A 27698-nucleotide genomic window follows, 5' to 3' on the forward strand; every position below is an offset into this window, starting at 1 on the left:
TTAGGTCTCTGCCTAGAGTCAAAATTTTCATTGATTTGTTGCCTGTTTGTTGATCACCAACTTTAGGAACACTTGGTAATGTCTGCAAGCTATTTTATGTCTGGTTAGGGTATTGCTACCTTTAATTTAATGATAAAAAGGGCAGTGGTTTATGTTAGTATGAGTCAAAAGCTTTTTATTGATCTGTGAACCGAGGAATCTACACAGGGTGCCTTCCACTCATCCTGGGTGACGAGGCAATGGGAGGGAAGGGCATTAGTACCGTTGACTTCAAGGGTGGCTGGAAGACTTTTCTTGGGAAACACAGCTAGACAGTTGCATGGTTAACCTAAGTAATGTATGCCATAAACTTCAAGTAGGGGTTTTCTTATATGTCCTTTGCAGTTGCAGTTCCCTAGAAGAAATATCGTATCATGCTAAGGTCAGGATCAGTATCTATCCTCAAGCCCTAGACACTATCAGGAAGAAGATGCCACTCCACCTGACTGTTGGAATCCACAGCTGGAAACTACCTATGCCTAGTCCCTAGATCTGGTGCCCCTTCTATAACCTGTAAAACTGCTATGGGTGCAGAGACAGACTGTGAAGGAAGGCTTTTCTCAGCTTTGGAGAAGACTGGCAATAAATCAATTTTTCCATTTTATATATTTCATGTCATTTTCTCTTGACATAGCTGAATGGCCAGAGCCAGAGGCCAGGCTATTTTGCCTGTGAGCTCTGGTAGCAAAAGCAGCTGCCCCATTCTCATTGCCTTGTGTGCCCTCTAAATGAAAGCATCCATTCTCCTTCCACACCCTTGTAATGAAAAGCAAAGAAAGTCAGGAAGGGCGAGTGGCTTCAACTGCGACCACACACCCTACTGTTGCCCTGCCCTGCTCCCTACTGGCTGCCCGTCCTGCACAGAAGTCCCCTAGAGTGACTGTGGCCCGACAGGTACTCTGACACAGGTGTCCTACATTCCACACTCCCAAGTCCCGCAGGAAAGACAAAGGGTGACCCAAGTGTCATTTATATACGCCTTAGTCATGCCGTGACCGAGGCCGAGCCATTTAATGACCACGTTAAAACATCAATAAATAGAGACATTGGGAGTTCAAGTAAAATCAGGTCATTAGGTAAAAATAGATTTCAATAGAGGTAAAATGTCAACATTAAAGAGCATACCGCAGTATCCCGGGGTTCCACACACTGTCTTCATGAGCACTTGGTGTTCCACAATTTTAGAAAGTCCAAAATCAGCTAGAAACAGAAGAGAAGAATTTAGCATGCCAAGACTTTTCTCAGCTTTTATAAGTACTTCTGCTTTTCAAAAACAAAACTAATGTATTTGTTTACTTCTGATCAGATGGTGGGAGGATGTGGGTGGGAACAAGGCAATTTTCTAAAGCTAAAAAAAAAATAGTCACTCAATCATTCCTTTAACTTGGAAAAACATGACACCAATACATTTACAAATAATTTATAATGCTTGATTTTTCTTTAAATCTCAAAAACATTAACATGCAAAGAAATTTTCTTAAGAACAGTAACTGTGGTGCTTGTAAGACTTCCTGAGTTCATGTGTCAGTAACTCCCAGAGAGAGTACAGGCTTAGTGACACAAGCCCGAGTCTTTAACGCACTGGTGAAATAAAATACAGATTTTCCTAGACGCCATGGAAATAAACAGAAATGTAAAAGAAGCTTATTCTGATTGAAAACAAATAACACCAGTTGCCAATGTTTGATAGCTAATAATTTATGCTCATATAACAAGTAAAGCCTTTTGGGGATCAGTCTGAATTCTTTCTATTTATTCCTCTGTATATTACCTAAGTAAAATATTATCCAAGTTGCTACAGTTATGACCTATAAATAGTGACCTCACTTTCAAGCATGGCAGAAGGCTGCTCCAGGCCATTCTTCAAGGGAGGCAGGTGTAGAATGGATGCGATTTTAAACTTCAAAGATACACCCATGTTTCCACGAGGTGCATGACTGTGTCACTGAACACAACAGCCCTACAGAAAGGAAGGCTTTCCTGCCCAAATTAGCATCCATCCATCCACCTAAAGAGATTTCTTGAAGGATCAAATCTTTGAAAGTCATGTCAAAGGAAATAGAAACCCCTGCTGTCCACTGTCTTTCAGGAGTGATTAACAGAGTGAGCTGGCTGCCAAGCAGGCTTTTCAGAATGCTGCCCCAACTCCTCTCTGGTAGAGCAACTTAATTTTCAGAGGTGTTAACACTTGTCTTTTTTGTTTGCTTGTTTGTTTTGTTTTCATTGTTTTTATTGAGCTATACATTTTTCTCTGCTCTCCTCCCTACCTACCTCTCCCGGCCCCTTCTACTCTCTTACCATGGTCCCCATGCTCCCAATTTACTCAGGAGATCTTGTCATTCTCTATTTCCCATGTAGATTAGATCCATGTATGTCTCTCTCTTAGGGTCCTCTTTGTTGTCTGGGTTCTCTAGGGTTGTGAACTGTAGGCTGGTTTTTCTTTGCTTTATGTCTAAAAGTCACTTAAGAGTGAGTACATATGACATTTGTCTTTCTGGGTCTGGGTTAGGGACATGTCAGCTCAGCTCTGAAGGAGAGCCAAGGAAGCCTAGCACCTTAGGGAGCTCTGATACAGACTCTACCAAGGAGGGCTTTGATACAGACTCTACTGAGGAGACCTCAACTCCTCTCAACTGTCTTTGGAAATGAAAATTTGCTTTATTAAGTATATGGGAAATAAATTTTCTCCTAATCAGCTGATTTCAATGAGTAGATGAGAATTGCCCAAATTTCATCTTTATGGTTTGTCTGGATATTATATGGGATAAATTTCTAGAGTCAGTAGTTTGAGAAAGTCTTGTAGTGTAAATCATGATATGTTGGTCTACACGTTAGCACTTTTAAGGTTTTATAAGGCAATTCATAAAAAGAAATTTCATTTGCCATTTTCTAACTTATTTGACCAGGCACAGACCCTTTGTAAGACTATGTCCTTTACAAACACTCAGACATACAAGGGAGTTTTCATCGATTAGAAAACCGCATTCTGGGGAGAACAATTTGAAAACATGGTCTTTGAGTTTTCTCTGCTAATATAAACAAGAGATTCATAGTCTACATTCACTAATTTATACTAAGTATTTTAAAGTTTTTCATTATATAAGATTAAGCTCCAAATAATTTGTCAGTTCAAAGCTAAGAATCAAAACACAAGTCAACTTTTCACTATAAATTAATCTGAAAAAAGCCCAAGGTTATCTCTTGAGATCCTCATAATTCCTAAGCTCCAAGACTGGGGCTCATTTGAAAGCCCAGCAATGATCCAGGGAAGTCTGGAACACAGCATCAGGTGAACAGTCCGGAAAAAAACATGGACTAACAAACGACATGCTATTATCACTCAAGGAGGCCAAGTGTTGGAGGCAAGTGGACAGAGGCAAACCCCAATAGAACACAACTTAAAATCCATGGAACAAACGTCTTCTGCTCTGAAAGATTTGAAAACTTCCTTACCAATTTTGAGAGGTGCATCTGGGGCTGGAGTTGCATAGAGAAGATTCTCCGGTTTGAGATCACGATGAACAATCCCATTTTCATGCAGGTACTACACAGGAAAAATAATGAAGTTAATTACATGAATTAAGTTAAAATAAGTTAAAATTACAGTTGTGTCATTTTATTTGTGGTTTCGATATCTCTTTCTGATGCTTTCAGATCTGCCATAATCTTATGGCTCAACAACACACATTAGGATTTTTAAAATATACATCACAAAGAAAACAAGGCTTAAGAGTACAGCTTAATGAAGAGCTCCTGAGTGCTGGGTGCGCATGAGCGGTAGTGTGTTTTCCTAGTAAGAGGGAGGCCCTCAGAGAACTCAGAGACTGAGCCTCTCACATCTGCTTCTATCAAATTCATAACTAAGTTCTGTCAATTTTAATTCCAAAATATTCCTAAATGGTTCAATTTCTTCAAGTCATTACCCCGATTTGTTCCCCTCAAACTAGTCTCCAACACAGCACAAGGAAGCCGTCATTTATTCTCCTTGGAAACGGGTGGCTGGCAGAGAAGTGAGTTCTGGATGCTGCTGGCTAGGGAAATCCGGGGTGTCTGGCTAGAGCGGCCAACAAGAGAAGAGGCACACTCAGACCCTAATTCTCTGTCTGGCTGTGGAACAAGTCTTACCTGAGTGGATGAACACAGGTAGGCATTCTCTCTCTAATATGTTCAAACACATGTGTCATAACATTTTAGTAATTATATGTCTAAAAGTCAAGTCCATGACACTGCTTTTATTTACACCATTTTCCCCTAAATTCAACTCAAAACCTAAAAACATTCACTCAGTTAAAATTTTAATGAAACACATTTCTTTTGACAGGAATCATTAGATGGATCGTTACCACTTTAAATAACTGTCATACAAGAAAGCAATGGTAAACAGGCCCAGCTTTAAAGCCACAAATCTCACGTTGACAGAATATAAGCCTATATAGAAAAATGAAGTAGCACACACGACATCAACTAATGAACAGCATGCAAAACTCATTTGCATGTAGGATTAGAGCGAGGGCCTGCTGGGAGGGCAGCTTCCCTAGGGGATGCTGAGGATATTTAAAAAGGACGCATGTGTGATCAGTTCATTTTCTCATTTTCACTGTACGATGCCAGGTCTGAGAAAAGAGATTTCAGGCTTGAGGCGATAGAAACGTTTGGGTAATTAGATGTTGTATTAGAAAATAATACATAGCGTGAGACAAGGCGCAAAAAATGGTCCTCAGTTACAAAGAAATAAGCAGCAAGCAAGTTTTAGTATGAGAAAGACAATATCCAGAGTGGCCACAGAGGAAAGATCTGTACATTCTTGGATCTGAGAGACACAGGGCAGGGCTGGGAATGAGAGAACACAAGCCTGTCTTGGGGGACAGGCAGTTTCTGCTCAAAGGTAAAGGACTGGTATTGAAGATGATGGTGTCGGACACAACAGCACATGGTTTCTCTGCTGAAGAGAGTGAGGCTGGGGCATGGTGCTATAGGTAGGTAAAGAGCTCCCACACAAGTGTGAGGAACCGAGTTAGGATCCTCAGAAGGCACAGAAAGCTTGGCACCGTGGTTGTCTATAATCCCCTGCTCCTCTGACAAGATGGAAGGTAGATAGGAGAATTCTGGGAAGCCTGGCCAGCTAGCCTGGAGCAGGCAAAATGAACAAGAGGCCTCTCAAGCCAAAACAATGTTGGGGCTGAAATCAGAGATTTTTCCTTTGGCCTCCAAACACATAACATAAGCATACATGTGCATGAGTGGATAAGGACACACAAGAAAAAAGAAAGGTCAAAGGAGAAGATGACATTGGGATCCATCAGAGAAAAAACTATTTGTAACATGAGGGCCTGCTCATTGGGGTTTCTGTCCCGGTTGGTATCCCACATCTGGCAAGCTCCAAAGAAAATCACACAGAGGACTCCATAAGATTATAAACTGACTGGCCCATTAGCTCAGGCTACTTATTAGCTCTTATAGTTTATGTTAATACATTATTTTTATCTATGTTAGCCACATGGCTCAGTACCTTTCTCAGCGGGGCAGCTTACATCTTGCCTATCTGGTGGTTTGGGCAGAACTGTGGAGGGAGCTTTCTGCTTCCCAGAATACTCCCGTTCTCTTTGCTCCACCTCTACTTCCTGTCTGGCTTTCCCACCTATACTTCCTACCTGGCCAATCAGCATTCATTCAAAATATGATTGACAGAATACAGACAATTCTCCCGCACCAACTATTTGGCTGCAAATGAAACGGAAACCACATATGAGAAGTGGAAATTTGTACATTTCTCTTCTAATCCCATTTTATTCATGGATACACAAGAAATTCTTAGATTAAGTATGCATCAAAGCAGAATGTGGAATTTAAAAAGATACGGATAGATCCCCTAAATATACCTTATCACGGATCTCTTAACACTGCAGTCATCCAAAGCTCAAGCTCCCCTTTAAAGATTCAAAGATAGCACCGCTGCTCTGACTTCAGGGGGTGTCTAGACGTGTAATTAAACTCGCTCTATGGTCCTAACAAAAACTGTGTCGTTGTGTAATGAAAGGTACTACATGGCAATTTGGTTTAATTACAGCTCTGCTGTGTTCGATGGGCTGTATGTGGTTAATTGATAATGTCTCAGGAGTTGGTAGGAGGAAGTGTGAGTCTCTTTAAAAATCTAACAGGACTCAGAAGAACTAGTCATTAAAGAGAGAAAACAGTGTTCTAGCTGCAGTCTTCCTACTGGGGATGAAAATCAAACTGCACGGAGCTGTTCTTTTCTGTTCTTCAGAAAACTAAGAATTAGTATACCTAATTTAAGTAAGGACATCAGAGCGAGCACCCCATTTCTGTGTCTTCTCTGCTTGGAACACCTGCCGCTTACATTGTCTTGATCTTGACCTCGATACGTGACTTTGAAACTGTCTGCAGAGGAGAGGCATCTCCCATGACCAAATCAGCAGATCTTGTGGCACCACCTGACTGGGCCTATGTTACTGTATGCCTTGGTCCCTCACGCATACCAAGTCTGGGATTGCTGACATATTGCCTATCTCAGAGTCATCCTTGGAGCTCTGGCTTCCCTTCGTAGCCTTGGACAATTTGACCCAGAGATATTCATTTCACTCATTTGTTATTTTTGTTTACGTTGTCATTGCCTAGTCATAACTTTCACGTTCTCTACTGGCAGTGCTACATAATAAATCCATATATCTGTATTTCTAAATCACAGAATAACTCAAATCAAGGCCTGAGCTGAAAACAAAAACAAACTTCCAAGCTGAAATCTCACGCCTACAAACTGAAAGTCTAATTTCTCCAGAATAAAAATGTTAAGTTCTTTAATGTAAGCCCCTAATTTGTGTCTGCATCTTTTTTCTGAGACAATTGCTAATATGCACAAGCTACGTTGTATGATTATTCCCGTGTCATGTTATATATGTTCCTGGGTCATTCCCAGAAAATGTAAAGGTTCTAGAGATTGAACTGAGGGGTGACGTGGGCATCTGTACTGTACAAGTGTGGGGACCTTCCTATGTGTCCTCGAAAGCTGCATCTGTCACCCCACTGCTTTTGTGATAAAACAAGACATAGAAACAGATTCCCTGGAATCCTTGAGAGCCAGCAAGTTTCTCATATGCAATGGTGGCCTGCCATATGCAGCGGTAAAACCCAACAGACCCTGCCTGAAATAAGGCAGGAGAGGACCCACACCTGCGGTTGTTTTCTGACAATCACACCACACTTACACACACACACACACACACAAATTATACACTCATACTTGTACATGCACATATCATACACACACATGCAGACATATACATGCACAAATCATACACGCAACACATAACATATACATTTGCATCATATATATTAAACACACACACACACATATATATATATGCACTCATGCATATACATCATACACATACACAAAAACATACATACACACTGGATGTGGGATTATCCTTTGTATGCTGTGAATATGTTTTACTATCATTGGTTAATAAAGAAGCTGTTTTTGCCTATGGCAGGGCAGAATAGAGCTAGGCGGGAAAATCTAATCTGAATGCAGGAAGAAAGAAGACAGAGTCAGGTCAGACACCAGCCAGTCAGATGCTGAGAAAACAAGACATGTAGAAAATGACATAATGCCACAGCCACATGACAATATACAGACTAATAGAAATGGGTTAATTTAAGGCATAAGAGTTAGCTAGAAATATTTTTGAGCCAATGGCCAAACAGTGTTGTAATTAATACAGTTTCTGTGTGATTATTCGGGTCTGGGAGGCTGAGAAATGAAAGCGTAGTCTCTACATTACATGTACACATATTCACATACACACACACACACACACACACACACACACACAGTGCTACTCACCTCACACACTCCTCAGAATTTGACACTTTTCCAGAATGACCTGGGGTCTACTTTTCTTTTTGTCATTTAAATCTGGTAGAATAGAATTTAAGTTGCTCAGAACTAACAGAAGGCAGGGAAAGTGTCAGTGACTTGTAAGGTTAGATCTTAAGAGTCAGTGCAGTCTCTGCCTTGTGTGGTAGCTTCTTTGGTTCCCTGATCTACAGAGCTTAAAGCTGGGTGACAATAAAAAGTCATCAGGCTGTGTGATGGATATTCTATTCAGCAGGTAGCGTGGCTCAGTTAAGTTTAGGCAAACTTAAGAAGTCTATTGTAACAGACATGATGATGCCAGAAATGTAAGGGGAGCTAATTAATCTAGGTGATTGACTGATTCCTCCAGGCATCATGCTTTCTAATATGAGGACTCAGATAAGACCACAGATATTCTAGAACAGGGATAACTCCCATTCTCACTGTGACCTGTTTCAAGTTCTCAGCCACAGACTACACATGCACAAGAAAATAATTGTTTCAAAATGATAGTCTGAATAAATACAAGATATCTCAGCATTTAAGAGCACTTGGTACTTTTGCAAAGGTCTGGAGTTGAGTTCCCAGCATCCACAGCTCATTGCCAGCTGTAATTCCAGCTCCAGGGGATTTGATACCTTCTTCTAGTCTCCGTGGACGCTTGAATGCGCATGCAGGAGTGTGGACTCTTCCCACACACATAAATAAATGGTAGTAAAAAGTCTTCGATTATTTTATTATGTTTATGTGTATGGCTGCTTTGTGGGCACACATATGCATGCTCCCAAATGAGTGTCTGGTGCCTTTGGAGGTCAGAAGAGGGTATCAGACGCCCTGAAACCGGAGTTAACGGTTGTTGTTATTAACCACCACGTGGGTGCTGAGAAATGAAGCCAGGCTTTCTGGAGGAGCAGCCAGTGCCCTTAATTATTGATCCATCCCTGTATCATCATCATCAATACACTTTTAAAAGCCAGAAATATCTGTCAATGTCTCAACAGTGTTACCCTGTACAACCCACCTAGTCAGCACCTTCTCCATGAGAACTCCCTGAACTCCACAGCTGGATAAACAGTTTCCTCTGCCTTCCACATTATTGTCCTCACACCTCTAGTTTAACATTTGAATGCTAATAAGTTATGTGTGTGTTTGTCAATGCAAATGAAGATTCCCAGAGAACAATTTTCTCATTGGCCTTTGTACCCAGACTCTAGTTACAAACATGGGGAGGCAGCAGGGTTTTGATAAATTCTTTACAAAACTAATGTGTGAAAGGACAGAAAGGTCAGAATTATAGGCTGACTGAAGCCTGAGAGCAGACACCAATGAGGAGACAGGAACACCATCAGACTGCTGGTCTGCCATACTAGGGGGTCTGGAAGGTTCAGACTTCATAAAGGTTTATTCAATAAACACTGTGATGCTGTGACCTGCGCTGGGGCAGAACCTGTTTTGATGGGAATAGATAGCATGTGTCCATAGCAGGTCATTACCTGTGCGGCTCTGTGCTCCAGAATTTCAGGTGTTCAACTCACCACGCTCTCTGTTAGGAACTGGCAGCCCCAGCTTTTGATCAACAGACTGGGAAGTAAAATGTGGCCCAAACTGATCAGTTTTATTTTTTTAGTGCACAGTGAAATTGTTAGTACTTCCAGGTCCAGTGAGAACTCCATCAGTTTGCATACATATAATACAGTCATTATTTCCCCAGCATTTTTCCCGTTAGGACTTCTCTTTTGCCCGTTAGGACACTGACGATGCCACTCCGTCATCAGCTGCACCACTTCTGACGAGTGACTGTCACTTCCCTTCCCTTTGCCTTCCCACTGTCTACTTTCCCCCCTTTTGTGTTTTCTTTCTTTATCTGTGGTGTTGAGAAAAGAAAATATGAGGATCCCAGGGTCATTTCCCCCACTGTCATTAAGAATATTTTATTGCGTTTATTTATGTGGGTGGGGGGCATAAACAAATTCCAGCATGCATGTGGTCATCGGAAGACAATTTCTAGAAGCTGGTTCTTTCTTTCTACCATGTGGTCTCAGAGATTACCTTACATGGTCAGGTAATCTGTCTTGGCAGCAGACACCCTCACTAGCCAGTCCACGCAGAAATTTGTTAAGGTCCTGGAACTTCGTAACTTTCACTTTATATGTTTCATCAAGTTCAGTAAGTTGTATGGAGCATTTCTTTAAATTCTAACTCCCGTCATTCTGCATAGACTTTAGTTTATATTTGAGATTGTTCCATAGCCTTTGTTCAAATATCAACATGAAGTTCAGTTTTACCTTCCTCTGTTTTACCTGGAATAGTGTTTTTAGTTATGTTTTAGTTTGAGATCATAATATAATATTATTTCATTATTTCCTCCTTTCTGTTCCTCCCTGCAAACCATTCTATATACCATTCCTTGCTCTCTTATAAATTCATGGCCTCTTTTTTCCTTAATTATCATTATATGCATATATGTGCATGCATATGGTATGTATACATATACACTCCTAAATACAACCTGCTCAGTCTGTATACTGTTACGTGTAAGTATGTTTTCAAGCTTGACCATTTGGTATTGGATAACTAATTGGTGTGCTCCCCCTCGGGAAGACTAATTCTGCTCCCAGCAGTCCGCAATATCCTGCGCTCTTTGTGGGGGTTGAGGCCCTGTGGTCTTTCCCCTGTCCACATACGCATTTGTTCAGCTCATAGTTAAGCAGCTGAGTTGGTGAGACTAATTGGGCACAGCTTCTGACATCACTAGGAGACACAGCCTCACAATCAACTCCCTGATGCTCTGGCTCTTACGCTCTCCCCGCCCCTTCTGGTGAAAGGTGCAGGAGTTGTATTGCTACTATCCAGCGGGACTGGACGCCACAGCTCTGCATTTTGATTGGCTGTGGTTTTCTGTCATAGTCCCCATCTATTGCAAAGAGAAGTTTCTTTGATGAGGAATGGGACTACACTTACCTGTGGGTATGAGGACAAATATTTAGAATATACTTAAGGATTGTGCTGGCTTAGAGATGGCTGGAATAGTTTTTAATGTTATATCTACAAATGTACTACATTTTTGTTTGTTTGTGACATATCAAACCTCTTGATAATTCTGTCAAACATATATTTCCATCATGGATTTAAGAATTATATTAAATCTTTTGTCTTCAGATGTTTTATTTCATAATTCTCAGTATGTCTTCTACAAACCTATTAAACATTCTCAGCTTTTCTTCTACCTTCTCAGTTATGTAGAATGTAGTTGTAATAACTGTTTTGATGTCCCTGTCTACTGTTTCTGCATCTATGTCGTGAGTCTATTGATTGGTTTGACTTCCTGCTTCTGCATATGCCCTGGAATTTTTGATAAATGGTAGACGTGGGATAAGATAAGTATGGGCAGGCCACCCAAAGAAAGTTCTTTACTTCCAACCATTATCACCTGCCAGAGTAGGACTCAGCCATGGATAAATTTAACAAGAGGCCTGGGTCTCAGTAGTTTACCCTGAAACAGTGCCTGGCTGCAGGAAGAACCACAAGCTGAGATTAGCTGAGTACCACCCAAGAACAGGTCATCTGAAGGAAATGCCTAACATTCCAACCGCTGTAGATAAGACCACCTGCCAGTACACACTCACCAGGACAACCCTAGACAAATTTCAGCCAATCAGGGATCCTAAACCTCAGAAACCCCTCACCCCCACCATTACTACTATAAAATCCCAATTCTAACTGAGCTCAGGGCTCTCCATTTATTCCAATACATTGGACATACAGAGAGACCGAGTTTGCAAACTTGCTTAAAACAAAGGCTCTTTGCTTTTACATATGGGACTCGGTCTCCTTGTTGGCTTTTGTGGGGACTTTGCGGATTTGGGCGTAACAGTAGATATTGTGAAGTTTACCTGATTGGGAACAAGTATGGATGTAAATGTTTTGTGATATTTTAAAATTCTGTTTTGGATACAGTTTGGACCTTTGGAGATCTGAAGTCTGTTTTGAAGCTTTGCTATATCTGTGCCTTTGGAACACACTCTCTTTCATTGCCAGTACAAGCCACATGCATACTTCTACTATGTGGTCCCCCTGCCTCCCGGCCTTGGACAATGTCCTCATGGTTGTGGGCAGACCAGTCAGTACTCAACTGAAAGACTGAGAGTGGGAAAGAGCCTGGAGCTTTACTGAGACCTGGTTTCTCCCCTGTGCCATGTTACTGCCAGCCTCTGTGGGTCCCTGGACATCTGTCTCCATCTCCTCCTCATACGAAGGCTGCTGGGGTTGTCCTAGCTTCTCTGCTGATGCAGTCTTGAAATATTACAGTCAGCTGCAGCCCTGATGTATGTTCTCCCTACACAGGAGTTGCTGTCTTGGTCTGACTGGTGTCTAATAGCCAAGAACCATATTTCATGTCTAAATTTTGTTTTTTCTTCCAAAGAAAAGGTTAAACTCCCCTTTACTTCAGCTTTCTCCGATGCTAAGTCATATTTAGCATAAATCATATTTCCCTGCAACTGGAATTATCTTACATATTTGAAATATGTTTACACCTTATTACGGATACACCCATAAATGCAGTTGACTCTATTTAAAAATGACGACAATTGGAATAGTTCCAAGTTAAATTCAATATTAATTAACCTAGCATGTCATTTAATATTGATGAAAATTCTACCAAATTCACTCACAAATTTCTAAGGTTTTTAACAACAAAATAAAAAGCCATTTCAAGTTGATCTTTAGCCAGAAAATCCCTTCCATTTGTGGAACCCTGGCAGTGTTTGAGAACAGAGTGAACCCAGAGTTGTAGTGACGTGGAAGGAGACATTCTGGAGATGTCGGTGAACTTGGCTTTGAGGAAATCTCCTTGATCAATCTTAAACGTATTAAACAGCAGGATCAATGCTTTAAAAGGGACTCTACGCTGGATTTCATTCCAGGCAGAAAACATTTACCCACTTTTATGTTCTACCACTTATATATAATGATATTAATTATAGATTAAAACAAAATAAACACTTCAAAGCACTTCAAGTCGATAAATATGCAATAATTACATAAATATATCACTAAAGAAAGCTTTTTAAAAGACCAATGTGAGGAATTAAGAGTGAATGTTCCTAATGTCTATATAGTTATAGCAATCAATAGTTTATACAGTAATGAAAAGAAGATTTAGCCATGAATAAATGCTTGAGGAAATAAATATCCTACCTGATTTACACATGATATGATTTATGTACATATCAAATCTGTACCAGGTATACTATTAATATGAATAATTTATATGCTTTATATGTCAGTTGAAAATTAAATTGCTTCAGTGTGATGCTTCCAAGATTTACAAAATAAACTTTGTAACTTATGGTTGTTCAGCAATGGTTCATATTCTGTGATGTCTTTCACATCATGCATCTCCCTTCCATTCATTTCCCCATCCCTCCGCCCTTTCAACCTCCCCTCAAAATAAAAGACAATAAAATTTAAGAGAAAAATAAAAGAGAAGGAAAAATCAATCTCATCATGGAAGCCGTAGTGTGACACAGTGAAGCCTTTTATCCACGTATCTTTACTTGCAAATGTTCATTGCAAAGAGTCACTATACTGGTTCGAGGCCTCTGGTTTCTGCTACACTACCTATTCTGGGCCCTCACTGGGACTCCTTTTAGTTGTCCTGCTGTTGCCCTGTGTCGTGGAGATCCTGCAGCTTTGGGTCTGCAGGACCAGCCTCTTCACATGCCCCAGCAGATCACAGACCTGGTGGATGTTGGGGTGGACCCACCCATAACCCTGGTTCTGGACCTGGGTAGTTGCAGAGTTGGGCAGCCCACCAGCTCTCCCTTGTCCTCACCAGCAGGGTGAGCTCTCTTGCATTGCTGTAGTGAGTTTACCCCTTGCAAAGATGAGCAAGGGATGAGACCAGTTCTCCTGCTTTCACATCCACGGGGTTGGACCTCCCACAACTACACCTTCAGGGCCAGCTCTACCTGTTGTCCAGGCTTAGTTAGGGGGCCTGCTCTCCAGAGTCTGCAGCTGATAAGGGTAAGGGGCAGGACCAGTACTCTGGCTTTTATGACCTCAGTCAGAGCCTGCCCTCCCACCTGCCTGGGGCATTCATGGGTGGGGGGTGGGGAATCTTTCCCCCACCCATGCTGCCACATAACAACTGAGTAATAGGAACAGATCTCCTATGCTCATGACTTTGGGACTGACTCACCCACACCTCCATCAATGGGGTTGGCTCTATTGTGCTGCCTATGGGAGGTACAGGGCTTACTTCCCTGCTGGTGGCAGGCAGGGGCATCTCTCCCTCCCTTATGACCTCAGGACCAGCTCTCCCACCTGTCTCAGGCATTGACGGGCTGGGGTGAGGGGCTTTTGTTTCTGGCAGAGAATTGCATCCAAAGATCTGTTGGGTTCTGTGGCCTTACATTTAAAGGATATAAGGCAAGTTTGTGAAAGCTCTGAAGGCTTCAACACAATAAATTTGAGTTCCTTGCTACATATGTAATTTAAAAACATTAACTGTCTCCATTAACCAGGGCATTGATTCCCATTAAATAAAGATTCAGCTTACAGTAATAGCAGATAATCAAAGTGCCTTAAGGCTGGAACTTTTAAAACCTTCTTTGAAGGATTATTCTAAGAATTATATAGTCAGTTTAGATATTGAGAGATTATCTGGAGATGAAATCTCAACCTCAATTACTTCCGAAATAGGTTAGCATGAATAAAGTGGGTAAAGCATGTGATTAAATGGCTTTAATAACCTCAATCTTCAGATCTATGTGACCAGCACGTTCTAGGAGATGTACGAAGCATATACATCCTTATAAATTTATTTCCTCTATTTTGTGCATAAAAAATAGCAACATGTTCTATTACACATCTTGGTAGTGCTGGGATCTGGGGATCTAACTGGTCCTGGAGTCCCTGGTCTTAATCAGTGAACTGTGATGGAGAAAGTTGCGCCTAAGTTTAAATGACTGTGTTGAAGAGATCTATAAAACAAAACCGCCTCTGACCTGGAAACCACACCTGCCCAAGGACAGACAACTTCCTGGGATGCTGGGGGCTGTTGTAAGATCACAAATCACTTTCTCTAAACTTCACTGCTAAAAACAAGCTCCGATGTCTCAGCTGCACAGGATGTGCGTGATCACATGTAGGCGGAAGGTGTGCAGGCAGGAAGTACATATGCCAGGATGAATGCTTGCCCCTGATTGGATGAAGATGGGAAGAACTCGAGTTTGTGGAGTTGGCCTTTCTAAACACCTGACTAATGTAATTCACCATCATATTCTGGGAATCTTGGGTGCAGTCATGGCCAGTGGCCATCGTCCCGGCCAGCATTCTAAAAAGCTTACTTCAAATCTGGCTCATGTACGGTAGTGGTCTTACTCTTGCCTGGTGGGATTAACAGAACCAAGAAAGGAGAAGGGTGAAGAAGGCTGTGTTGATGAAGAGAGGGGTCATACCTACTCCGACGCTTTTCACGGGAGTATTAATGCTGCTTCTTTCAATTGCTTTCAAAGGTTTGATACTAAGAGTGGAAGGAAGTTCATCAATAAGAATTAGATAATTTTGGATGGAACTGCAGAGTACCAGACTGCTACATATGGGAGAGAAGCAAGTACTGGAGAAGACTCCTCTGAGAAAGGAAATAGGATGTAAAATAATGCTTCTCAGGAAGTTACCCATAATCCTGCCTCTTCCCTAGTAAGGGAGTGCAGAGCCACTGTCCCTTTGCTCTCTCCTCTGCAAAAGGACAGTTTCCTCGCTCCTCTGCCCTAGGAAGGGATCGTTTTCTTGTCCCTGTTTTGTTTGCAGGTTGCACTTAGCTATGTCTTTCCTAGCACTGTGATCTATCCGGTATCCCTGCAGCTCCCCTCTGTTGCTCTCTGTGCAGTAGACACCCTATTTATGAGAAGTATGTCTACAACATGACATTTGGTAATCACCAGTAAATGGTCTCTTTCACTCCTGTTAATTAGACACAAAATCCAGTATCTGCACAGCATGTACTGCCTGGCTGATGGCCAGACCTTGTTTAAGAGCAGAAAGAATTAGGATTATAACCCTAAATTACAAATGTAAACCAAATTAAATAGCGTTAGGATTTTTGTTCACTGCATCTTCCATGACATGTGATCCTCATAAAATGCTAGACTATAAAAAATTACATTGTAGCCATTAACTAAAGCACCCTGTGTCTTTAGAACCAGAGAATATGAATCTTGGAACTGGAATTCTATAAATGGACATTTGGATTAAATCTGTCATATGCATCAGGAGCTGAAATAAGACAAATCTTGTATTCTTTATGAGGTGAAGTAATTTAAAATTATTTCACAGTAAAATTGTTAGAAAATTCACTTGTAAAGGGTATCTACATTGTTATTATCTATTCTTAATATCGTTTCCTTCAACTTTTCAAAAATAAAAATTACCTTTAACTCAACTCTTCTCATGAATATTTACATCATATAATTTTAACTTTCTTATAGGTACACACATGCAGTATATCTTAATAGCATTCCTTAGGTGAAATCACAAAATCAGTTCAATAAAATCTGTTGCGATCAATAACATAAAATAAAAGGCTGACTAGATCTATTAAAAGAAAAAGTAGAGTACCATTCAGAAAATCATTTGTTACAGAGATTCATATATTTTATGCATGAATGTAAAATACTTGAGTAATTTCAGAGATTAAAAGATAACCCCATAAATGTAGTCCTTTAGAACTCAATGAAGATGTTACAGTAAATTTTTCTAAAAAGATAATAGAGTATAAATGTATCTCAATACACTGCTCATCATATGAAATGTCTATGGGAATTAAGATTTTATCATATGCAGAGTTACTGAGTTATTTTATGTATTCTTCAATACCAAATGATTACATGTCTACTGTATTGGCTGCATCTGCCATAAAGAACCCATGTCAGTATCTGTTAGCCTATTTTCTCATTGTTTTCTGGTATGAAAAAGAAGCTGAATAAGAAAATGAAGAAGCTCCTGGATTCTGACAAACACTGTGCACTTTGTCTATGTTAGTGGTTATACTCAACCTCTAAAAAGAAGACAAGAAAAATCTACAAACGGTTGGAGAAGGGGGAGCTGGAACACACTGGCATTTTGGAAACCCAGGAAATTGTTGAGTGGGAGCCAGAGTGCTCATCCTCCTGCTCTGAAGCTACCCGTGCAGGTAGCAGCAGCCTGAGGACCCACCTAACATAAGTTGCATTAAATTTTATAACACTGCAGAACTGGAAAAAAAAAAAAAAGCAAGCAACTTTTTTTTTTTCTGATAGAAAACAGTAGAAGATTCTGGCTACAATTTCGTGAACATATCCTCCAACCATCCCCCACTCTTATTAATGATGTATATCCCAGATGTTTGGACTTGAAGAATTACACCTGTGAAGCTATAAGTATACCTGCCTGCTCCTTCCCTAATACCTAGGATCAAGAACTCAATCTGGCAGAGAGCAAAAAAACAGGAACAGCTAAACTGAACATTTAAATGGGGGAACTGCTTTCATCACACTGACTTGTTGATTTGTCTGTGGGGGCATTTTCCTGATCACTCATTTATGTACTAGGGCTCAGCCTACTGTGGGTGGTAACCATGCGTAGGCACGTGAGCCTGGGCTGTATAAGAAACATATCTAAATGTGATCGAGTCAGCAAACAGTGGTGCTCTATAGTTTCTGCTTCAATTCCTACCTTCAGGTTCCTGCCCTGACTCTCCTTGATGATAGATTATGATCTATAAGCAGAAATAAACATCCCGTCTGGTTCTTACACTCTCTCCACCTCCCCTTCTGCAGGGTTGCCTGAGTTCTGAGGGAAGGGATTTGATAGAGACAATCCATTTAGGACCTTGTGTTCTAAGGTCTCTCAGTCCACATAATGTCTGGTTGTGGATCTCTGTATTAGAACACGTACATCTGCTGCAGGAGGAAGCTTCTCTATTGATGGTTGAACAGGGCACTGATCTGAGCATAGCAGGATATCATGAAGAGTCATTTGATCACTACTTTAAAAAAAATTTAGCTTTATGCTAGGTCTATGGGCTGCCTTGTCTCTGGTTCTTGGTCCCCCTATCGATGCCAGGTATGAGTTCCATCTCATAGAGCAGACCTTAAGTCAGATCAGCTATTGGTTCCCATTTGTGCCACCGCTGTCCCAGCGTATCTCGCAGGTAGGATGCCACTGTAGGTCAAAGGGTTTGTGAGTGCTTAGTGTTTATGTGTCTCCTTTGGTAGCCTGCAGAGTTCCTTCCTGTACCAGAGATGCTGGTTAGGGATGAAGGCTCCAGGTAGGTAGGTACCAGCTCAACTTCTCCATGTTCCATGAGGTGTTGTCTTCAGCAGTAAGGCCTTGCTCTCAGTTTGTGGAGAACAACAGACTGGGTTGTTTGGGGAGTCTCATGGGACCCCTTTGGCCAACAGCTAAATTAAATGTAACACAATCCTAGTCCTGGAAGCTTCATTTAGTGGCAAGAGATGGCAAGTTGGAAATCTGTCTCCCCCATTATTTGGTGATTTCAATTAGATCACCTCCATTTATGTATATAATTTAGGAAGCTTCTACTATATTAGGTTTCTATACCACCCCTCAAATGGCCTGTAATTTTAACTGTCTTTACCCATATTCATTCCCTTCTCCCTGCCCCTACCCACTTGTTCATCCCATTCCTTGTCCATTGATAAGTATCCATTTTATTACTCTTCCCTAATGAAATCTGTCTACACCCCCTAGTCCCTTACTTTACACCTACTCTGTGTGGTTCCACGGACTGTAGCTTAGTTGTTACTGACTTAACAGCTAATACCCACAGATTTGTCTTTCTGAGTCTGCAATACCTCACTCAGCGTGGGTTTTTCATTTACCCATATATCTAGATTTCATGGCTTTTTTTTCTTAACAGCTGAGTAATACTCCATTGTATAAATGTACTACATTTTCTTTATTCTTTCTTCTGTTGAGTGGCATCTAAGTGCCTTCCAATTTCTGCCTATTATGAACTGATCAGAAGTGACCATGCTCGAAAAAGTGTCTTTGTGGCAAAAGAAGCTTCCTTGGGTACATGCCCAAAAGTGATATAATTGGATCTTGAGTTTGATCAATTTTCATCTTCCTGAGGAATGACCACACTGATTTCCATAGAGGCTGTGCAAGGTTGTAGTCATACCAGTAACGGAGTGGTCCCCTTACTCTAGATCCTCTCCAGTGTCAGTGGTCACTTGCTTCATTGATCAGAGCCATGCTGACAGGTGGAAGATAAAATCTCAAAGTAGTTTTGATTTGCATTTCCCTGACATCTAAGGATGATGAACATTTCTTCGAGTGTTTCTTAGCCATTTGTGTTTCCTCTATTGAGAGTTCTGTTTAGATCTGTACTCTGTAATTGTATCATTTGTTTTCTTGATAATTAGTTTCAAAAGCTATTATAGGCTAGGCTCACAACCAATATATATATATATATATATATATTATGTATATTATAGGTATATAATTATTAGGTATTAACCCTCTATCAGATGTGTAGAGGGTAAGTCTTTCCCCATTCTGTAGGCTGCCACTCAGTTTTTCAGTTTCATGAGTTCCCATTTATTAGTTATTGATCTTAGTGCCTGTTCTCATGGGGGTATTTATTTATGAGTCTTCAATTTGATTCCATTGACCCATGTGTTTATTTTATGCCAATCCCATGCTGTTTTTATCACTGTCGTTTTGAAGTACAGCTTAGAATCTGGAATGGTGATGTCTTCGGCAGTAAGTACCTTTAGCATTCAGGATTGCTTTTGCTCTCAGGTATTTTGTGCTTCCATATGAAGCTGAAAATTATCCTTTCAAGATATGTGAAGAATTGCATTGGAATTTTGGTGGAGACTGCATTAAATCTATAGATTCATTTTAGTAGGATGGCCATTTTTCCATGTTAATCCTACATGGGAGATCTTTCCATCTTCTGATAGCTCTTCTTCAATTTCTTTCTTCAATGACTTGAAGTTTTTTATCATACAAGTATTTCACTTGCTTGTTTAGAGTTAGCCCAAGATATTTTATATAATTTGAGGCTGTTGTGAAAGGTATTGTTTCCCTGATTTCTTTCTCAGTTGATTTGTCATTTGTAATTAGGAGGGGTACTAATTACCATGATTTAATCTTGTATCTAGCTACTTTGCTGAAAGTGCTTATCAGCTGTACAAGTTTCATGGTGGAATTTTTAGGGTAACATGTATATTATCATAGCATCTGCAAGTAAAGATACTTTAACTTCTTCTTTTCCAATTTATATTCCCTTACTATCTTTCAGTTGTCTTATTGCTTTAGCTAAGACTTCAAGACTGTATTGAATAAGTATGTAGAGAGTGGGCAAACTTGTCCTGTTCCTGATTTGAGTAGAATTGCTTTGCAGTTCTTTCCATTTAATTTGATATTGGCTATGGGCTTGCTGTAAATGTAAACTGCTTCTCTTATGCTGAAGTATGCCCTTTGTATCCCTCATTTTTCCAGGACTTTTATCATGATGGAGCACTGGATTTTGTCAAAGGCCTTTTCTGTATCTGATGAAATAATCACGGTTTTTGTTTTGTTTTATTTTGCTGGTTTGTTTGGCTTTTTGTTATTGTTGACCGGATTTTTTGCCTTTGAACTTGTTTATATGGTGGATTGCATCTGTCTATTTATATGTGTTGAACCATCCCTGCATCTCTGGGATGAAGCCTATTTGATCACTGTGGATGATCTTTTTGATATGTTCTTGGATTCAGTTTGCAAGTATTTTACTAAGGATTTTTACATCTATGCTCATAAGGAAAATTGGTCTGTAATTCTCTTTTTTTGTTTGGGTCTTTATGTGACTTGGGTGTCAGAATAATGTGGCTTTGTAAAATGAATTTTGCAATGTTCCTTCTGTATCTATTTTGTAGAATAATTTGAATAGTATTAACTCTTCATTGAAAGTCTGGTAGATTTCTGTGCTAAAACCATCTGGTCCTGAGCTTTTTTGGGGGGGTGGGGGGTGGAGGGAAGACTTTAATGCTTTTAATGACTACTTCTATTTCACGAGTGATTATATGTCTGTTTAAATTGCTTATCTAATCTTGATTTAACTTTGGTAATTGGTGGCCTTGGTCCCCTCTGGATCACAGCTTTTGTGTGCTGAAATACTTCCCAGAAAATTTTCTTTCAATAATGTTAATCTCTTACTAATCACAGCCTTTTTCAGCTTTGGCTAGCTGATATCCATTGTCCCAGGAAAGTAAAGATTTCCCTTCCATGCATTTTTAGGTAAAAAATATTGCATTGTCCTTTAAGAGGGTTTGAGGTTTGGTTTAAATCAGGCTGCATCTCTTTCAGAAGTCTTACATCTCTCTCGCCAGGTCAAACTGTCTTCACGTCACAATAGTCCATTAAATCCAAAAGAAAAAATACTTTTAGTGTTTTATTAAAATTTCCAGTTCTAAAAATAATTAACACTGGACTTATTTAACACAAAATGAGGATTCTTTTACATTGCTTTATGCATTCTTCTTCTCAGGAAGCGCCAGAAATGTAATTCTCCTAACTCCTCCAGGTATTGATACTGATGGATACCTCATGCACATATCTTCCCATGGGAGCACTGTGCTCATGTACAAACAACACTTGAAGTGTAGAGCATGTCAAATGGAAAAGGCCTTTTGGTATTGATCTAAACACTTAGTATTAATGATCAGTCTAAACTTAGACAGTAAGATATTTTAAACTTGAGTCTATGTTAAAGCAATCTACATGGAGGTTCTGAAATAAGAGAGTTTTAGATAGTTGCTTTTTACTTTAAAATTCAGGAACAGTGGTAAAAAGACTTTGCTTCTTATTTTCTGGGATGAAGAAGAAGATCTCTATTTAGTTAAAAATCAGAACAACTCTAACAACAGCACACAGGCAGCTTACACAGCTGGCCAACACCTGAGGTGCCACCAGCATGCATAAAGTCCCAATCCATTTCTACAGGCATAGCTGACACTAACAAAATGGGAAGCTTATGCCTCTGCAACATAAATTCCAGTGGAGCAAGATGACTCTAGACCAGGAGTCAGGACTTCGGCAGCCAGGCACTGTTGAGTATGCAGCGTTCATGTGAAAGAGAGTACCAGAGTCCCTTCCCTTGCTAAGGCACTGAAGCCTGAGCATAACGGCTGGCCACAAACAAGAGCGAAAGAAGACTTTTCTAGATTAGACCTTTGAGCTCAATAGTGATTCTGGAAATGATCCTACATGGTGTCATCAGCAATGCTATTCACTGGTCCCCTCTTCTACGCTGTTACAGAGGACTGTGGACACACACTCACTAGGCATTGCTGGTTCCGACGCTGATTTTTTTCTTCCATTATTTTAAATCTCAGAGAATCTAGGAGAAGCAAGGTGCACAGGAATTACACATCAGAATATACAGAAGGCAATTCAGAAAAGAACTTCACAGGCATTCAAGACCAAAATACTGAGAACTGGCTATTGTTCTTTTTCTTTGTTCTGAAAATTCCAATCACAAGTCAGTTGTAAAATTTTAAGACATCAAATTTCTATAACATATTTAGACAGAAAATGGAGAGTCATACAATTCTTGTTTATAGGAAGCTGATTCTCTGCCTGGAAACAAATTCCACGGTTCCTTGAGTCAGAAAAGTTTCTGGGATGCCTGCTTGGTTTCAATGTTGGGAAAGAAAATTCTACTCTCAGCTAAGTTACCCAAGAAGACAGACACCTCTTTAAGATGTCATTTCCTCATTGTTTTCATAAACTTTTGGCGCCTGGCTTCTTTGTTTAATGTCCTAATATTAGATCAGGGATCAAATATTGAAAAAAAAAACTAACATGAACACCCATCATCAATAAAGACTAAAAACCATTTGGATTATATAATATATGTGCCACTGTTTTTTTTTTCCTTTTTTCTTTTTCTCTTTTTTCTTTCCTTCCTCCCATCCTTTCTTTTTTATTTCTGTGTTTTTGTTTTTTCCAAAAGTGTTCAGGTATGATGTAGGTGGGTCTTCTTTCTATGTGTTGCTTTCATTGGTTAATTAATAAAGAAATGGCTTGGCCTGATAGGTCAGAACATAGGTGGGTGGAGTAGACAGAACAGAATGTTGGGAGAAAGACGCAGAGTCAGGCAGAGTCAGAGAGCTGCCCGCCATGGATCCAGCTGCCAGGTCAAACATGCTGAATCTTTCCCGGTAAGCCACGACCTCGTGGTGACATATAGATTATTAGAAATGGGTTGAATCAATATGTGAGAGCTAGCCAATAAGAGGCTACAGATAACGGGCCAGGCAGTGTCTAAATGAATACAGTTTCTGTGTAATTATTTCAGGGGTAAGTTAGCCGGGATCTGGGTGGGAACGCAGCCCGCTGCTCCTTTTACACAGGTAGGCTTAAAGCCACCAGATACATGCACAACTACAATAGTAAGGGCTTCTTTCTATTACACCTATAGTGTGTACTGGGAGGACAAGGGGGGCAGGCAGAAGAAGAGATGGTAAAATCCACTTTCCCCAAGTCCTGCCACGGTGAGGTCTGTGAGCTAATCATAATGGAAGTGCTCATTCCCACGGTCAATGGCTGCACTCCAGTTAACAGTCTTCCAACTTTCCTCAGAGAGTTTAGGAAAATAAAAATAAAGACAGGAGACTGTGACCCATTCAGTTCCAAATAGCTGCTTTATTTGGAGAATAAATAGCATCCTAGGAACCTCAGATGCTATCACATATTACACTAAAAAAAAAAGACCCTCTAAATTGACATAAACAAACTGATATGAACCCACAGAGACTGAGGAGCATGCGCAGGGCCCGCACAGGGCTGCACCAGGTCCTCTGCGTATATATTATGGCTTCCAGTTTAGTTTTTTTTATGGCATTCTGGTGTGTGCGGATGAGTGGGTCTTGGATTCTTGTGCCTTGTTGCGGGTTCTTTCCCTTCTTTTGGTCTGTGTTATTCAATTGTGATGTGACAGCTTTTGTTTTATCTTATTATATTCTATCTTGCTATATTGCATTATTATCTCGTAGAAGCCTGTTCTTTTCTAATGAGAGGTAATGAGAGGTAGCATGAATTAGAGTCTGGGAACGAGCCAGGAAGCAATGTTCCTCCACAAAATACGCATCAATTCCTGTCTAGAGATCCTGCCCTGGCTTTCCTCAACGGTGGACTGTAACCTGTGAGCTGAAACAAACCCTCCTTCTCAGGCTAGCTTTAGTCGGAATGTTTTCACAGCAGTAAGAAACAAACCAGGCCCACATCATCCAAAATTTACACAACTCCCAAACAACAGAAGGTATGTAGAATGTGATCATCAATGTAATAATTTATGTACATTATTTGTAAAATTACTCATAATATGTTCCAAAATATAACTTGATTCCCCTGGGATTCCAAGGAGAGAAGACCCTGGAGGCAGAATTTGACAAACTTTTGATATCATTTTTCTCACGGCTGACAATGATGGGTGGAAATATCCAGGGGAGGACTCCCTACATCGCTTAGAGCCCAGTGCTCCGATACTGAGGTTCAGAAGGACAGACATCCTCTCCCTGACCCCAAATCTGTTTCTGATAAATAATCTAGCCTCTGGCTGAGCCACTAATGTATTTTATTATATATTTATAAACCAAAATAGTAGAATATTAACAGAAATGCTTATTTCTTTTCTGCTAGGTGTGACTTCTCAATTCTTATTCATTCTTATTTATGGGTAGATGATGACTACAGTATTTCAATAGTGTATACCTTGCATTAATCAAAAATCCACCATCAAAACTGAGAAAAAACAAAAAGAAAATAAATAAAGAGGCAATTATCGCCCACAGGAATCGACTATTTATATAAAACAAGAACGACACCCCACATCCACTGTTCTCTACCCGTGCTGCTTAACTGACCCCTCAGGTTTGTTCTGTAGGCACTAAGTAGACACAAGTAGGCTTGATTTCCACAGAAACAAAGGACAAGTGTCAGAAGCAGGCTGATTTCTCATAGTCTTCAGGTTCATTGCTCTTTCAAGCTGCACTCCACCCTGATTTAGCAGTGTATGGGTGTCCATTTGAATTCAGGGAAACTCAACTTTTGGAAATTTGTGGGACCAGAGTCTTTTTATCTGGAGTATGCCCTTTGTGCTATAACTGATGCGTGAAAAATTATATCATACAATTATTATGAAGATACATTCAAGTTTATTCTTCCTTTTGCAAGTCCATTCAAGTAATAAGACACACAAATCAGAGCGGTACTGTCCTCTGTGAGACAGCAAAAGGGAGGAAAATTCTACCTTCTTTTTGTTTAGTTTTGTTTTTTTCCTAGCCTTCTATCCAAATTATATTTCCATTTATAATCACAAACACAGCGAAATAATTTTCCAGCGTCATCTATAGACTCAACTAAGGCAGTGAAAAAGATAAACAGCTTCTTGTCATTTGGGCCTCCTTGTGTGAATGGGAATTTTTTCAAAAACTTAAAAAGCAGGCTCCCCCTGACAATCCACTGGGTTTATCATATGATCAGGTCATATGGCCTTGCTCATATAAAAGGGAAGTTGGGGAAAGATGTTCTGGTAATTTCCATCTTCTCAAAGTGCTCTCCCAACAATGATGAAGACATCAGGGTGAGAGATGGCTTCTACACACCAAACATTGCAGAGGCGAATTGGGTAAGCCTGATGAAATGTATAAACGCGATTCATCATGGGGCTCAGAGCTGAATGCAGGTAGTAATTTGCTTTCGTATTGATTCTTTTTTTTTATTTCATTAACTTCCAGAATCTTCCCTTGTACTTTGAAGACTAAGAACGTTAGAAAAACTCTATGAATATTTACAGCTTGAATTTTGAGAATTTTTAACAATTTCCCGTGTAATTAATCAAGTTATGATCTCTCAGCTTTAAACTCGCCTTTCTATATCCACCTCATGATGCTGGAATCTGAATTGTAAGCCACCGTTTTCCACCTCCTACAGGTCCCTTGGCTTTGCCGTGAGTAGACGTGAGAGCTGTGAGTGAGGATGAGGGACTTTGCCCCTGGTTTGCTTTCTGAACCCTTTTTCCTAAATCCTATTCCTAACCGTATGACTCTACAGACAAGCTCTTGCACTCGGCAACGGTAGGTCACTCAGGTCACTCTGGTGACCCTCGCTGATCTCCTGTGCAGTTTCCCCAGTCCTCCAAAGACATCACAGTTACATCAGCACTTGCTAGCTGATGTGCCATTTTCAGAGGTCATGGGCAACTTCTCTGGGCACGAGCCCTCGCCCTAGGTTCATCAATGCCTCCATCACCTCAGTTTTAATCACTGCAGTTGTCTCTCTGCTGCTACTTCCTGATGTTGCTGTCTCCACAATACCTTCATCCAGAGACCCAGATTGCCTTTTGGTTTTCAGGATCTAAAAAATCGCTAACTGTTAGCGATTAAGAAAATGCCTCCTGAACACACGGCTGCAGGCCTATCCAAAGGAGACAGTTCCTCAAATGAGGATTTCCTCTTCCTCGCTGTACACGTTGACAATGGACCGTGACTGACAGAGAATCTCTCACAGAAACTTCCATTCCCTAACTGACCAGAAAGGGAATGGGCTCTGCCTGTCTCCCTGCCCCAGCTTTTCCCCAGATGCCTAGAATCCCAACTCCGGTCCTCACGCGAATGCAAGAAGCGCTTTACCCACCCAGCCTTCTTCCTGGCCTCAACTACCCATGACTTTTCACCATCTTGAAGGCTTTAATGCTTTTGTTTGCTTTAATGCCTTTTATTTTCTTGGTCACCACCATCACGCAATTCTAAGCAAAAAGCTCTGTGATAATACATATAACAAATCCTCAACCATTATCCTGGAGTTTCAAAACTATTTAGTTCTCTACTCCTCAAGCACAAGTGTCTCCAGGCTCTGGAGTCATGCCTTGAAAATTGAGACGTAGCACAGAGAACTGTGGCTAGCACACAAGAAGGAAGGCTCCACCGGGGAGGGAATGGGGCACGGTGACATTCTGGAAACAGGCTCAGCGGGCGAGAGATGGCTACAAGAAAGGAACTGGCAATAGTGGGGGCCATGAGAGAGAGGTGTGGAGCAGACAGAACACTTCCTCATTGTCCTTGCTGCTTAGAGATGGCATTGTGCAGGACAAGGCAACTCTTCCAGAATGTCCAGAGCAGCCAGGCCATTTAACCAGTAACTACAGTAATTTATCCCAGGAGAAGCAATACTCAGGGAGACTAAACCAGCCTCAAAGCTCACTGAGTTCACTCAAAGCCAAAGGGGAGAATACCATCGAAATTTACTTAAAAACTCTCGTCATTGCTTTTAAAGAGGGCAGGAGAGTGAAAGCAGCAAAGTTACCGAAGGAAAAACACAGAAACAGAGAAAGACGGAGGACCGGGAGATACGTTACGTAAGAGATATACTTGTACCTGCAGCATATTTCCCACAACCTTTGCAATCTGTTTTCCCGCTTCTGTGCTTGAGGCAGTCAGCCTGGGTACAGTCTCTTCACGGTGTGGTCCGGAGGGATGTGCATGCTGGGGAGTGTTCTATCTGCCCCACACTTCTTACCTAACGCTGCCACCCCTGCCAGTTCCCATCCTGAAGTCACCACTCGCCTGCTGAGCCTGTTTCCAAATGTCACCGTGTCCTGCTTCCTTATGCAAGTGGAGCATCCCTTCTCTCTCTCTCTGCCGTACGTCTCAATTTTTGAGGTAAGACTTGAGATGACTCTGAGTTCCCACACGTCCTATTTTTCATAGCTATCTATAGTTTTGCA

The 27698-nt window shown here is 40.7% G+C and overlaps 1 protein-coding gene across 3 annotated transcripts in view; it reads right to left on the reverse strand.

Moving 5' to 3' along the window:
* Positions 1-27698, reverse strand: part of Camk4 (calcium/calmodulin dependent protein kinase IV) — a 233821-nt gene that overhangs the window by 40486 nt on the left and 165637 nt on the right. For all 3 annotated transcript variants that reach the window (XR_015734720.1, XM_087896176.1, XM_087896175.1), the window contains 2 exons: positions 3493-3583; positions 1165-1239 (listed from right to left, as the gene is read on the reverse strand). Coding sequence is in view for 2 of the 3 variants with exons in the window: in XM_087896176.1 (XP_087752302.1) it covers positions 1165-1239; positions 3493-3583 (166 nt within the window). In the remaining variant the exon portion in view is untranslated. The remainder of the gene's footprint in view (positions 1-1164; positions 1240-3492; positions 3584-27698) is intronic.

The sequence above is a fragment of the Myodes glareolus genome, chromosome 13 (genome assembly GCF_982192425.1).
Source record: "Myodes glareolus chromosome 13, mMyoGla1.1, whole genome shotgun sequence".
Lineage (NCBI taxonomy): Eukaryota > Metazoa > Chordata > Mammalia > Rodentia > Cricetidae > Myodes > Myodes glareolus.